General features: G+C 36.7%; 3 protein-coding genes across 6 annotated transcripts in view; 1 reads left to right on the top strand and 2 right to left on the bottom strand.

Annotated features, from left to right (window-relative positions):
• The window catches only part of LOC117153592 (uncharacterized), a 22,463-nt gene extending 14,415 nt beyond the window's left edge, over positions 1-8,048 (top strand). For 2 of the 4 annotated variants that reach the window (XM_033327777.2, XM_033327775.2), the window contains 4 exons: positions 3,844-3,906; positions 4,241-4,378; positions 5,806-6,037; positions 6,705-8,048. In XM_033327777.2, coding sequence (XP_033183668.1) covers positions 3,844-3,906; positions 4,241-4,378; positions 5,806-6,037; positions 6,705-6,844 — 573 coding nt within the window. In that variant the 3' untranslated portion in view covers positions 6,845-8,048. The remainder of the gene's footprint in view (positions 1-3,843; positions 3,907-4,240; positions 4,379-5,805; positions 6,038-6,704) is intronic. The other 2 variants (XM_033327776.2, XM_033327778.2) reach the window with 2 other exon arrangements.
• Positions 7,752-11,630, bottom strand: LOC117153588 (facilitated trehalose transporter Tret1-like). Its single transcript, XM_033327769.2, has 5 exons — positions 11,529-11,630; positions 9,835-9,933; positions 9,477-9,739; positions 8,927-9,350; positions 7,752-8,799 (listed from the first exon to the last, which is right to left on the bottom strand). Exons 2-5 carry the CDS (start codon positions 9,869-9,871, stop codon positions 8,156-8,158), a joined length of 1,368 nt encoding a protein of 455 aa, XP_033183660.1. The 5' UTR covers positions 9,872-9,933; positions 11,529-11,630; the 3' UTR covers positions 7,752-8,155.
• LOC117153589 (uncharacterized) lies at positions 10,500-15,281 on the bottom strand. The gene is made up of 7 exons (XM_033327770.2): positions 15,149-15,281; positions 14,751-15,013; positions 14,016-14,440; positions 13,191-13,812; positions 12,501-12,824; positions 11,858-12,390; positions 10,500-11,706 (listed from the first exon to the last, which is right to left on the bottom strand). Exons 1-7 carry the CDS (start codon positions 15,177-15,179, stop codon positions 11,145-11,147), a joined length of 2,760 nt encoding a protein of 919 aa, XP_033183661.2. The 5' UTR covers positions 15,180-15,281; the 3' UTR covers positions 10,500-11,144.

Here is a 15,281-nt window from a genome sequence, read left to right as displayed (position 1 = left end):
AAGCTTCATTTTTAGGTTCACGCTTTTAAGTTACGACCTCTGGGTAATGAGACCTTCTTCAAACATTGGAACGTTGAATATGAAAAAAGCGCTCTTTCATTCGGAGAAAAAAGGTTCGTTCTATCCAGTCGCTTCATTGGAACAAGAAATTTTGGACCGAGCCCAAGCGAACTCGCATTACATCATAGAATCTCGACTCTGGCATGTTTTTTAACAACCAAGTTGAACTTTCGAAGAATCGGTTCAACTACTCTCTAATCTGTCCCCAACAAGCCCGATATCCGAATCGATCGATAAAATCATGGTCCGTACGTCTCTGGGAAACTTTGTTCGTTTTTTACTCAAAGTTCTTTACTCGCCCATAAGAAACTTTCGCCTATTTTTAAAATTGTATCCCTCGACAGCTTACAACTTTTATACAGCGAGTTTCGAACGGGCACACAAGTGAAGACATTTAATGCCATTCGTGGATTATATCGAGCACTTCCTCATACGGCACACAGCCACGCAATTACCGTTGTCCGGCGCTTTTTGTCTCGAAGAATTCGTAGTATGACATAAGAAAGGAACATGAACTGTTTACCGGGCAGCAATCCAAACTCTCTTTCAGACTTTTCTCCTTTACTCTTCCTCTGTCGCTCTTTCGTCGTTTCATGGGCACGTTTCCCACAGCTGCGACGTTTTTCTCCGCAGTCGGTGCTAAAGGGGTTAGACTGTCGTTCAACCGTGTGATTCGAGAGCGTCGAGTGCTTTTGTCTCGTGATTTTCATGTATTTCAGGCACCAACTTATTGCGCATTCGCGCATCTGCCCCATTTTGATGTCTTTAAAGAGAAAACCTACTTTGCGTCTTCTGGTTCGTAACGCTGTAACGTACGACAAATAACTTACCTATGCATTCGTACGTTTGAAAGCTTTCAAAATACTTCCTCGGGAAATGCAGATGTTCTGGATCAACGAGTTTGAAAGGTTACAACACATTTAAACGAACAAGACTATTTAAAACTTGTTTAGTCGTGGTATTTCAACGTTAGTAGCGAAACTAATTATTCTGTATGTTTGTAGTGTGTTAAAGAACTCGAACGAATTTATTTTAAATTCACGAATGCAAAATGTTTTGACGTCGTTAAAGAGTCTATCTATTCAACAGTCGTGCTGTCATGATGTTTTGATACTTACACGTAAATAGCCAACGTGTTTTGCATTTATATATCCACTCCACAGTAATACTGATCTAGATTCATGAAATCAAAACATTTGGACGTTTTTAATGAATCGGATGTGCCTTCTTTGCACAGGTGAATCTTTTTACATATAGTTCTGGTAATTTGATAATTTTAATTCACCAATTATTTTTTTCTTTTTTATTTTGAAAGCGCAAACATTTGAAATAAATTGGCCCAGTCGAAATATCATGGTGATTATCTAAGATATGCACTGAAACACTAGCATGAAACTACTAATAAACTATATATGAAACACTTTCGACATGGGGATACGAGAGATTTCGAAGTACTTCGACCGCGCAATTAGTGCGTCGAAAAGTTTTGTTGATTTAATCATCGGGACTGGAATTTTGTTGAACGAAAACGACGCTTCACGAGTTTGAGCTGACAAGTTCTAAAAGTGCCAAATGCTGATTAAAATGTCAATCGAGATGACTGTTTATCGTGATCTTTGGAAACTGAAGCCGACCCTTCGCAAATTACGTTAGTTGAAAGTAATTAATTTAGCGAATCGAATTTTACCGTTTAGGATAGAAAAACGTTCACAAACAGAATTTCGATCATAATTGAATTTCCACGAAGTTAATATCAGGCATACTGTGGTATTGTAATTGCGTTAACCACGGTATCTTATCTTATCTACTTAATTGAGATTTCTGTAGCCACCTGTGTGTGATGAAGATCAATTCTTGGTTAAATCGTATTATATCACTTCGTGTATACAATGGAATGTGATAACATCATTGACCTATTCAAATCGGATCAATAAGCAACAGCCGAATAATAGGTATAATTCCTTTCGTGACCAAGTTAATAGACACAGAAGTTGACGTCGAAATAATGACAAATACCAAGATAAACAAAATTCTAAGAACAAGTTAAAAAGTACCTACTGTTATTGCGGGGAGATCTCAATTTTTCAGTGAAATGGTTCTCATATGTCGCTCTGTTTGGAAGGAGAAATACAAGAGTGGTAGAACAGTGAAGCAAAATATATCCTAAAAGCACACGAATTACAAATGCATGAAAATGTGCGAAACGGATAAATATGCAACGATATAAACGAGAATATAAGAGTATAGTCATGTAAACGATAATACACAGGGGAAAATGCACGTGACTGGAGTCGCATGCCAAGTGTATTCCGTGCACCAGGCGGCCAGATGCAAAAGTTCATTCTGAAATAACAGCGCATCTAACGGTATTGCACGCTGCGCCGGTACGCGCAATCTTCATTAACGTTCTTACTGTTTGCGCGTCGAGCTTTTTTCTCGTAAAGCAAAAACAACGGCGACAAAGTATTCTTCATTCTTTTCCTCTTTCTTCCTTTCATGTACGAATATCAAATTATCATATCATTATTAAGTCAAGAAGTCGGGCATTTTTTTACTCGTAAACGCGTTCCCCGTTTTAATGGCCTTTTCCCTATCGGAAACGTTAACGAGAACCGGTAACATCGATGCAAGATATCGCTCGTAATTACACGAACTACTATGAACTGATGCACTCGTCCTCTAAGTTAACGATACATTTCGTGGCTCTGTTACGATGCAGCTACATAAAACAAAGCGAAATCTGTTCGCGAAGTTTCTTTGGTGGTCAAAGTTTGTCAATTAGAACGTGTACATTTTTCTGTTAAAATGTATACATTTTTTATTTTCTTGATATGCGGAATCGGTTAATTATAAATAATCTAACATGTAATCGAACAATATTACGAGTTTAATATAATTACAATCGGATTATCACTAATTAAACAGTAATTATCTAATTAAACAAATAGCCATACCAGAAACTCAAATATTCGGACATTAGCGTTTAAAAAGTCGTAACTGAGTAGCGTTGTCTAACGCAAAACGTTTTCATTCTATCTTCGACCGAAAACACGTGCCGATTTTATTTCTTTCTTATTGTATTGCTTTTGCACCGATTTATCCGAGCGCAATAAAATTTCCAGTGAACTATCAAGGATCGACAGAGATATTTCCGATTTTCTTCGCATCATGACCGATTTGCGGAATCTGTGAGCGAATTCCCCGATTGTTCCAATAAACAATTCGAACCGAAATTGATCAATGTTATTATATTCAGCGGTGCTGTTATCCTATTCATAATGAAGAAAAATCAAGAGTCTTATTTGTTTTATAGTACCTACAACGTCAGAATTTTAAAATATGTCTTTTCTACATAATATGATTCCTTGTTAAAAAGTCAGACAGCACAGCATGCAAACAACGTTCAATGTAAATTTACTCCTCATGAAAGGCTTTTGTATTAACCACCACGTACTCGCCGCAGGGAATCGAATAGCATTTTACAGCCGGTCTACGCTCAATACATAAACTCGATGCGAATAATAGCAAACATCAACCTTTTACTGCCTCCCTGTAATCGATTTCAGGAATTGCAACGATTCCTCAATTGTTCGACAAAATCTGTGTTATTACAGTGCATTCTTTAGGGTAACTATAAACATAAACAGGAACTACGATGATGGTTAGGAAGAATTGTAGAAGAAAAAATAATATACTGTGAAGTGTTATATTACATTAATTATATTACATTCACAAGATGTTCGTCGAATCGAGTAATTTAATTTTATCCCGATCTTGTTTCAGTCCACTTTTGACCCGACGAAAGTGATGTTATACACATTGAACTTCTTCCTTCTCTGCCTGAACGTGAGTATATATACATTTCAGGAATCAATTTGTATAAAAAATAATCACATTCCAGAGATATTCCAATTTTTTCTTTAATTAAAATCATTCATCTATAAAACATGTATGCTTTTAATTAATTTCTAAAATACGCTTCCTTCCATATAATGCAACTTTATTGAAGCACAACAGCATAATGTACCATCGATACGCCTCACTTGCATCGACTTTTGTTTTTCGTTCCTGACCTTGATTTTTATTTTCAATTATAAAACATAGGTAGAAAGAATGTGTTACGTTATCAGATGACCAGGCGCCGGCTTATGGGCTATATCCCACGTATCCTTTACTTCAGATATATTCCGTGTTGTGCGTGATCTCCCAGTATCAAGAATATATGGCCGGTCGAGGCACCATCGCGGATGACTACGAATACAGGGTCAGTATTCTGAGAGTCTCTCAACGGAAAGAGGAACGGAATAAGGGACGAAAAGTTAAGTGTACTAACTGTATTGTCGAATAGTTAGCGTATTGTTGTCGACGAAACTAATCGTGAAAATTATGGATAGGTTCGAGAGTAACGTCTGATAAAACATTGAAGTTTATTATTTAGTCAACATATGATATATGAATTTCATATACGAACCCCAAGACAATTTTTTCTTGTCCCGAGAAATCGGGTACTATTATTAAACTATATTATTAAATTGCGGTGATAAATATATTTCAGAACGACATTTAAATAACGAGTGTCTGTCCACAAAATTATTGTTCCCATTATGTTTATAGTGAAAGTTATAAAGAACAACAAGCAAGAACTTCTTCGAAGGAAATCCAATTATGTCTCACCATTCCGGAAATTCTGCTATTCTAAAAAAATTAGTACTCCAAGGCTGTGAAAAGGTCTCGAAAGCATCGATATCGGGCAATCTTATTATCCAAATAGAAACTTTCTTGTTGCTTAATCTGAATTCTTATCCATCATCGTCGTTTCCTTTTTCATGCTATTCACATGGTTTCTTCAAATGCTTACGCATTCCACTAATTCACAATAAAGTCGTACACGGTAAAAATAACAATAAAGAACCATAATGTATAATGCAAAAAAAAGAAGATTATTGCGAAATATTTTATCGCATGACGTGTTATTAACACAGATAAGTCGCACGATCAATATTTTATTACTCCATAGAAGAACGATAATAGTACGCAACAATCCGAAGCAATCATAAACAATTGCGCTTGATATTAAATAATTGAAGACTGTGAGCAGTATGGCATATTGGCTTCTTCGAATTAAAATTATTTATCACGATAATATGAAGGGGTACTTATATGCAATAGATCACACACCGAAGCAAAGAGGCTAACCTGATGGTATCTTCCGACATTGATTAATGTAGATTGTGTTATTGATGACGTTATACATGCACGTCGGTATACAGATCGAGCTCGTATTATTAGCTCTCTTCGAACAGTGTTTGACGTCGCGACATCCCTCGTAGCGAAGGTTGCTCGAATAAGCGTCATTCAGAATGACTGACATCCGGAAAATTCAGGGTAGCACCAATCTCGTCTCTGATATACGTTCGTCCACTCGATAAAATACTATGTAATAAAACGTTTCCTTAAAAATATCCCAATACGAATCGCGACAATCAAGATTAATTCAAACACCATAAAACAAAAAGTTCGTTCGCAACCTTCGTACTAGCACGAACCAGATTATCTCGGACGATCTTCAATTTCGATTAAACTCCTCTCGCGCCAGCTCTCGTACACGAAACTCAGTTATCTTGCACTCACGCTGCAGTTTCAAAGAAAAACTGAAAAAACTCCGTTTACTCGTTATCTTTCGAAAAGAAGTCGATTGCATCGAAATTCAATTATAAAATGGGTCTTATGAAGTGACCTTTGAAGGTTCCAGCAGTGAGGTATGCCATTCAGCCGCCGACTACGACTGCAACGTCTTGTTTGAGTTCTCGAAGGGCGCCGACCAACAATGAAACCAAAGCGACTGCAACACCGACGCAGAGTCCTACGACCGGCCAGAACACTCTCTCCTTGGAAAAAAGTCCTGTCACGGCACGACCATCCAGGAAACACGTCCAGTTCCCTGACACGGCTCCCGACAGTCAGAATGGAAAATCCGGTAAGTGCACGCCCGCTTTCTACATGCATATGCACACCTCCATTCCATTCTGCATTTCTATTCTGTATTCAAAGAAACAGATTAACTTAACTTCATTTTTTCTGAAATTAAATCATGTAAAATTTAACAACTCAAACTAGAATGCTAGAATAAGATTTCAGTGACATTTACAAGCCTGATAGATGAGACAAATTAACTTCAGAAGCAAGCAATATGAAATTTCCAATTTATTGTATTATCAAACGTTCAAACGGATAATTATATCGTCGACCTAGTTTATAGCTTTGCTCCATCTTAAATTGATCGTAGAGAAGAGCGGTTGTTTCAGTTGAAGGCTAGGACACACAGAGTTTGAGTTGTTACTTACGAAGTGTAGTGGTGAAGAGTAGTGGTGAATAAATTATAGGGATCACTTGTACGTGCGAGTTAACATTGATGGAATTCACTTTGTCGCTTATTCAAACAAGATTCTAGGAAAATATGTTTTTGATCTTTTTCATTAATTAGATTCGTCTGTATGTAACACGTGCTTCTATACTTTCTCTTTATGTCGCAACTATCACTTACCTTGATCTGTGCTTTCCTGTCGCCATGCTAAACGAATCAACGACAATTTCGAAACATCACATTCTCACTATGCATGTATGTCTACGTATATATGTTCCAGAAGTTCCAATCACGATGTTGGTACTTCAAATGGAAGCAGAGAACGAACACGCGACATCGTCGACCTCGTTGAAGCTCGAGGAAGCCACGATCGATCAGGTTCTTCTGTCTCAGAAAAATAGCTATAGTCAACACACCTGAAGTTTAGACTCTGCTTGTACCATCGACGTGAAAGCTAACAACAAAATTTTCTTGCCATTTACTGCCGGTTCTCTTAGCTCTCTGAGAAATTCATGCGGCTTACGAATGGTTTCACACCACCAATGAATAATTTATCCTCGTAAAAGACATCCTCGAGTACAAGCTAAGCTGTGAGACAAGAAACCGACGGTTGAACACCATCGCTATGCTAGTTCACTCAACGCGATTGTCTATTCTTTATATCAGCATTTTGATCGATTGCCACCTCTGCTCTGTCGGTTATTTTCAACTGATAGTACCCGCATATCGGACTCTTTGGTTTTCTTGCGATATATTTACTAAATTTGCGATAGTATTACATTTCGTGCTATATTATCGTTAGAAGTCAATTAAAATTGTCACAAGAGAAGCGTCATCTCGCGAAATATACTCCACTGTCATTCGAAGAAATTTAAAACGTTCGCGCAAAATTAATGTCTTAATTTCATTTATTGCGCTAGGTATGCCATACGCGCTAGGTTCTTTGGGTTATCGCGGAAGCCGTAAAGTGTACAGGTGCAGAATCAGAGGCGATAGAGTTGAATGTAAGGACAAACGTTTGCGCAACTGTCGATCAATATTGACGTCATTCTGTGACGATTCTGTTGTCACGATAACGAACTTTGATCTTCCAATTGAAGATTAGCGCTTCAAACAATACTCCAACTACTTCAGAAATCGATCAGCTTAATCCAATGTCCGATACTGTTTCGAAATGAACGAACATCCCTGTCTTTAACAGAATGTACATTAAACGCGAGTAAAATTGTGCAATCAAGCTGACCAATCGTATTTTTGTATTATACATTTTTAGACAAATTTGTATTTTCGGGCGGAAAGAGAACATTCTTTCTCGTTTACAATGCAATTTTTGGAAAATTATTTATTTCGTATCGATTCGACTACACCATTGTCGAGTTACAATGCTTGTTCCCTAGTTTCTATTACGGATTACGCTGCTCGAAATTCACCCGCTGCGAAGTAAAGTATGTACGATTCCAAATTTCGATATGAACTCGGCGATTTCCAGACTGTTCGTATCCTTAAATGTACATATTACTGTAAATTACAATATGTGTCGCAGTACCTGTTTACATAGGTTCCAAAATGGACTTTTAAGAGGTTGTTCTAACATTTTCAATAAATAATTTATGTGGTTTTTTAATAGATGCTATTTTTATTTTTCGACAACGACATCTTCTCATAATTAATCGTGAAATTTCAAGCTTCTTGACTCATTACACCTTTCAACCAAAATAATGGCCTGATTAATCACTTTTTCATTCCCTCGATAAAATTCTTCCTAATTTGCAATAACGATTCTCTTTTCGTTTCCGGAAAGTAAAACACTAGAAAGAAGATACTGAACGTGTTCAGACCGGAAATAAACCAAAAGATAAGGGAATATGCGTTGTGTTCGAACATGATCTCACTCCAGACACGCAACGCGATAAACGACCATACGAAATTTATGCAAAAACAGAAGCTGATACACGTTGCTTTCGCGTAGATTGGAAATATTTCGTTTACAACAACGAAAGGTACACTGGCCAATCCTAAAGAGCAGCTTATCGTGTAAAATAATACTGCTACGAAGGACAACAGCCGAAGATTCGTGGTATCTACGGCGTTCTCTTGCATGCAGAAGTAGACAGCCAAAAGGAAACTGCAACTAGAAACGCCTATGGTGGATATAACCATTAGAGGTCGTCTTCCTAAACGATCCACCAAGCTAATGCACATAAGATACGAGATCAGATACACCGTTGCTAAGACGATGCTGGTGTAGACCCCCTGCAGTTGAACGTCGTGGATCTTCTCGAAGATCGTTTGGGCGTAACTGATAAGAATAATCGAACTTGAGAACGCTTGCACCGTCATTACACCTGCGCCGATTAAGATCGCAGCTTTTCCTCCTAAAAAGTTGAATACTTAATACGTTGTAAGCTATGAAATTGGCGACAAGGTTCGTTTTATGTTCGATACTACGGAAATTTATAAATTTTTGAATTTGACAAGGATTTTTTCGAAGATTTTATTTACCTGACTCAGAAATTAAGTGTAAGATAGAAGACAATATCCCATTGCATCGAGGATTGGATTCGACCGCTCTAATAATAGAATCCATTTCCTCGGCAACGTCACCCGAACCGCGCAAGAATATCAAAGAATCCATGGCAGCTGCGAATTTTTTTCGGCGCAGCAAATAATAAGGAGTTTCAGGGCACCAAATGAATATCAGGAATTGCAGCATTGCCAATGATATTGCCACGTAAGAATATTGGTACACGGTGCTAAATGAGCCGACTACACAGCCCAAAAGATTACTGCAATAATGCATTAATACGAAGCAACTGCACAAGGCACCGCGAATGTGCGCAGGAGAGGTCTCTGTCACGAACATTGAGCCACTCGTGAAAATTATGCCACTCACAATCCCGCCTATGAAACTGGCCACGTACAGATTCTAAAAATAGGAAAAATCACGTTTGAAAAATATCACAAGTTCATTATGCTTTTAAAATGTGTTACAAAAATTCGATAGTGATTATTTGATAAATAAACATTCTGAAAGTTCAGATTTCATATTTACCAGAATCGATGGATTCCATATTCTTAATAACCAACTTAAGCAAGTTGGAATAACAGTAAGCAATATCGAAATTTTTCTGCCTAGAAAGTCAACTATGAATATCGAAAGAAAGCAACCGAACGCTGTTCCAAGTTTTAATGAAGATACTATCCAGGAGGCTTCGTCGATAGCGATTTCGAAAGGAAAGTCGTTGACTGAGGATTTTGTTATCATCGGTGACGTCCATTCCAAAAACAGGTCCGCATTTAATTGGGCCAAACACACTGTCTTAATGCAACAATTATCGATATCATAATTTGTAAATTAATAATTCACTTACATACAAAATAGATAATACTATTTATAGAATTTCCCTTACCTACGAAAGTTATCAAATAAATTCTTGCATTCGACATGTTCGCAACTGCTACGTGATACACTGTTCGCTAGGAAAATTTAGGTTTCACGACGGATATACCTAATTACATCGATAAGAGTTTTCTATTAGTCTTTCCTTCGTAACTATTTCGAAGGTGAACAAGCCGCGATAACGATTGTTCCAGCAAGGTGTTTTAATTATCATGATTCCACGTAAGCGTGCTTCGAAAGCAACTACAATAGATGGAAGTGTGTGCATAAAATAAGTGATGCTTATTTTACGAGATATATTAGATACGTAAATAACATCCGTGCGGAAATTCTAAACAGTTTCCATTTCATATCTATAGTACAATCATCTTGTACATGCACAAGCAATAACCATCATATGTACCGGTATGTATTCGCAATCTACAACACAGATAACGAAATTAACTACTTGAATGTTAATTAATGTGCGGCACGGGTAACCAAACGTTGAACATTAATCTCATTACATTTATTTAGTTTATTGTTAATTTTTTCATGGAGTTTTATGAAACAACGTATGTATCTTCCTGCATTACTTGGTGTTCCTCTTTTTGTGAATAAACAGAAAACTCTGTCAAAATAAACATTTGTTATCAAGCAGAAAATTACTTCCATGCATGTATAATAACTACGATGTTTATCAATATATAAAGTAATTTATTTATAAATAATCAAATATTTTCATGAAATCACGGTGTAACAGTTGGTTGTAGATTACATAATTACACGTGAGATACGTATTACGTCTGACCATTGTCCGAGATCACTATCAGTAGTAATGGTTTATATACGCTAAGCCTCAGTAGTAACAAGCTGTATGGATCAGACTGCAATTTATGCAATCTAATAACCTAGCTAGGTTGCAAGATGTACGTGATAAAGTCAGGCATTAAATTATATTTGTGTATCAATTATTCAATTCGTTTAATTATCAAATAAAGATCAAGTATGAATATTGGAAATATTTCTTTTTAATGAACTGTACGTAATCTTCAATCCATTATGTTCAGTGAACGATGTTCGCGAAACTTTTAATAGACTTTATTAAGGTTAGAAACTAAAGAGAAGCGGAAGTTGCTTATATGATGAAATTTAATTGCAAGGGAACACGGTAACAAAGTGGCTTGTGCTAGCCGTGTATGCAAAACATGTTTCAGGCATGTAACGTTGCACTACTCTGTGAAACAAGCCTTCCCTTAGAACACCTTCCCTTTATTATGTTACAACCTGGGATCTTGAAAAATATTTTTAAAGATGAAATTGTAAGCGCCGAATAAGACATTATTCTGTACTTAACGAAGTATTATTACGAAATTGAATTACATACACAGAGGCAGACTTTTTATTCCCTAAAATGTCTTGAATCTCCCTGAAAGTCTTTCGCTTCGTTTCAGGTAGTAGAAACGCGATAATCAAAACATTTATAATGGTAAAACCCACAAATACAAAGAACATCACGTACATACCGATCTCCTTCATTACAATGCCAAACATTTTACTGACTATGAACAGACAAATAGTACTCAAGCATGATTGATACGCAGCACCAAACATTTTCACATTCGGGGCGAAAAGTTCGGAAGTAAGAACATACATGATGGACGGTTGACCCAAAGATGTCATGAATGCGAAGAGAAAAATACCGATTACTGCGATACTACTTACAACGTCCACGTGATAATTTTTCTCCAAAAGAAAACTACATGTCCCTATGATGAAGCTAGATATCCCACCTCCAATAACCGATACAAGAAAGATAGTTTTGCGACCCATACGATCTACTAGCAACATGGTGCACACGGTACTCACACATCCGATTGTTCCTGTACAGCTAGTTAAGAGTCTGTACAACATAAATAAAACATAATTCTTAGATCATGGACTCTAATTATTAACGGGAATATATTTATACATTCTCCATGATTATAAAATAATATTTAAATCGCATATTCGACAAAGACACGTCAGATGATTAAACTTAAAAGTATACGTACTTCATGCTTGATTTTTTTCCGAACGCAATGAAGATGTCGTTAATATAAGCCAAGATTATAGCATTGCCAGAAAATTGAGACGTGACGACGATGGAAGTAACAACGAGAAGCACTTTTCGATTGTTTGACACGAGAAATAAGTCCTTCCATTTGCATTTCGCCACGCAGTTCTCCGTATCGTTTACGATCATTTGTATTTCCTTCTCTTCAAAAGTTTGCCGAAGTCGCGTCAAAGATTTCTTTGCTTCTTTGTAATTTTTATGGAGCACCAAATAATATGGCGTTTCTGGCACAGTCAGCAAAAGTAGTCCCGAAAGAACAACTAGCGTGGTTGGAAAAATAAATGTGTTTTTTGACGGCACGAAAGCACTGTGTATGTACATTAATAAAACTCCAAGTTTCATTGAAAAAGCCTGACTGGAAGTAACCATACCACGATGATTCACTAGCGCTATCTCGGAAAAATATATCAATATTAATGGGAAACACATTCCTGCACTAATACCCATGACTGCTCGTATTGTATAAATTGCCTGAAAATAATGATTATTTAAATTTATCGATAAAATATGAAAAAAAAATTTATCTTGAAGAAATAATTATTATACGTTCAATGAAAAAGTGTCTTGTTCGATAGTTATACCAAAACTGTGTCATACAGAAGAAGCATCATCCAACTAAAGAGAAGCAGTATTAGAGAGCAGAATAGCATGGATCTCCTGCCTATGTGGTTTCCCACAAGAAATACTATGAATCCACCAATTAAATCCCCAATTTGTGGGATTGAGGCGATCCAGGTTATTTGGTCGATCGTTACATTCAGTGACGAATTTGCATTCTCCAAATTTTCTATCAACCAGGGCGTCCATCCAAGATGAATGCCCAGATTAAGCGTAAGTATATTCACTGCAAGAAAATGATTGGATATATCGAACCACATGTATGATACGTCAAATATAGAATAGAACTACGTACCTACTATTATCGATCGAATATATGTTCCGCTCGCCATGTTTTCTGAAATATAAACTGCGGATTCCCTAACGTGAATCGAACAAATAAAGAAAAAAAAAATAATTACTGTTTTTCAAGAGATAACAAAATGTTCCTAACTACCTCACTGAATCATAATTGTTCTAATCCTCACTGACATTTTGTCATATAACTAAATTTTTATAATATAGCATTAATGTATCTTCTTCATTATTTCGAGTTACAAGAATCTTGTGTATGGATTAAAAAATTTGTATGCATGATTTTTTTATCCTAATTGCATTTATATTTCCATGATAATTTCAATGTACAATAAAAAAAATGTTTACAACTTTTATTACAATTTATATCCATGCAACTGCTCTTGTATCTCCTGCAATGTTTTCCTCTTCGTCTCCGGGACGCAATAATATATAAAAATGGTGCCTAAAGCAGTGATCGAAGAAAAAAGCCAAAACGCGACGTATATGCCGTTTTGTTCCACGATACTTTGATAAGATAAGGTTACGGCAAAAGCGCAACAATTGCAGCACAGCATTCCAATCGTACTGCCCAGCGCTTTAACGTTCGTAGGGAAAACTTCGCTCATCATAGTGAACGGAAGTGCGGCCAGGCCGAAAGCATACGTGACGATATAAAGTATCGATCCAGCAGCTGGCAACCAGGTGATCTCACTAATATCCATTTCGATGTATTGAAGGCAAAAAAATAAACCAATGAGATAGGTGGAGATGGTAACGCCGGATGTAGAAATTAGAAGCAAAGTCCTTCTGCTGTACCGATCCACTATAGACGCGCTCATCACAGCGCACATCACTTGTACGCCACCCAATATCATGGTCAAGTATTTACCTTGAAGCTGGTTTTTCGTCGCGTTAAAAATTAATTCGGCGTACGAAAGTATTGCCAAGCTTCCGCTCCACTGTTGAATTACAAAAAGACCCAACACAACTATCAACGCTCTACAAAACAAGAGAAATTTGAGCCATTTAGTTTTAGCTCATCGAGCTATATCCTAATTGTTTCTACAGAAACTTTCAAAATGATTCAATATCTTAAAGATTTATTTTCTTATTACGTATACTACCAGATCTCACAAAGGTTCAATAATTATTTTTCCCTGAAAATTTGTTACAACTTTGCCAATTATGAAATAAAAACGCACTTCCGATTTCCCGAGACGCTGACCAATTCCCATAATCCGGTGTTATTAGATAGGTCGTATTTAATGGATTTCTCGATCATCTCCATTTCTTTAGAAACATCCGTGGCTCCTCTTAATTGCATAAGACACGTTACTGCTTCCTGATTTCTCCCACGACGCATCAAGTGATACGGAGATTCTGGTAACGATATCAAAGAGACAAAGAAAAGGATCGGTATCAATGATGATGCGAGTGCAAGATTTCTTATAGAGAGAAACGGGCCTATTGCCCACTCAACGAACAGACCAAATTTCGCAGCTACAGTTAACGTGGACGTTAATGTTCCCCTTATATTAGCTGGTGAAATTTCACCTATATACATAGTAGCGCATATATATCCAAATCCGTTACTTAACCCGCAAACGAATCTGCCTGCAATCAATTCCTGGAGAATAAAAATGAGTTCTTTGTCAATAATGACAGTTTTATATACGTACTTTAAAATATTTGATAAGAAAGGTATCGAGCCTATATCGGTTCTAGTGTTGCAGATTGAAACCGGTAGTCGACACATATCTGTTTGCATGGCTTAAAGCATTAGCCATATCTGACAGAAATCAAACAGTGAATTCGCAAAATAATTGTGGAGTTATATCAATTAAAAGATTACATTGAACGTAACATTGAAAATCGTATCCCTTATTTTCTTTTTCACTGTTGCTTCTGTGTGTAGTAGAAATATATTAATAAGTTACCCATGCCGATGTCGCGAGAGCTATCATCATCCATCCTATCACCCCTGGTATCGCAGCGAAAGCTAGAGTCGTCTTCCTGCCAATTACATTTACAACGTAACTACAAAGCACCGATCCCACAGCTGAAGCCAGAGTGTAAATAGATGATACCCATGCAGCCTGCTGCACGGTCAATGGTATAGGACTGTCGTCTTGCAATAGAAGAGACAATGAAGGTGATGACCAGCCAAAGAATAGACCAAACGATATCATGCCTAGATTACCTAGTAATCATCGATTAGAAATATTTCTGTATGAAATTCTATATTTTTACTTTTTCTCTAATGTTTTAACAAGTTAATCTCACTGAATAAAGATAAAAAAACAATATAATAATATACATATTTGACACAACTTACTAGCAAAGACAGCTAAGTACACTTTCTTCATGGTTTCAATTAGATATTCACAAAACAAATGGATAATTCAGCATTAAAAGATCGGTTGAACAATTAGAATGTTGCAGATGATGGTTTCTTGTGAAATCCGTGT

This window comes from Bombus vancouverensis, chromosome 1 (assembly GCF_051014615.1).
Source record: "Bombus vancouverensis nearcticus chromosome 1, iyBomVanc1_principal, whole genome shotgun sequence".
Taxonomy (NCBI): Eukaryota; Metazoa; Arthropoda; class Insecta; order Hymenoptera; family Apidae; genus Bombus; species Bombus vancouverensis.
Note: the sequence above shows the minus strand (reverse complement) of the source record. Positions and strands in the feature narration are given on the sequence as shown.

What these genes read in the sequence shown, in the direction of transcription:
- LOC117153588 (XM_033327769.2), bottom strand. Translation starts at nt 9,871, where the DNA reads ATGTCGAATGCAAGAATTTATTTGATAACTTTCGTAG. An exon ending in TTATTTGATAACTTTCGTAG is followed by an intron (nt 9,740 to 9,834) that starts GTAAGGGAAATT and finishes GCATTAAGACAG; the next exon opens with TGTGTTTGGCCCAATTAAAT. An exon ending in TATGGAATCCATCGATTCTG is followed by an intron (nt 9,351 to 9,476) that starts GTAAATATGAAA and finishes TCCTATTTTTAG; the next exon opens with AATCTGTACGTGGCCAGTTT.
- LOC117153589 (XM_033327770.2), bottom strand. Translation starts at nt 15,179, where the DNA reads ATGAAGAAAGTGTACTTAGCTGTCTTTGCTA. An exon ending in AGTTGCATGGATATAAATTG is followed by an intron (nt 12,825 to 13,190) that starts TAATAAAAGTTG and finishes GTAGGTACGTAG; the next exon opens with TTCTATTCTATATTTGACGT. An exon ending in TTCTGTATGACACAGTTTTG is followed by an intron (nt 12,391 to 12,500) that starts GTATAACTATCG and finishes CATTATTTTCAG; the next exon opens with GCAATTTATACAATACGAGC.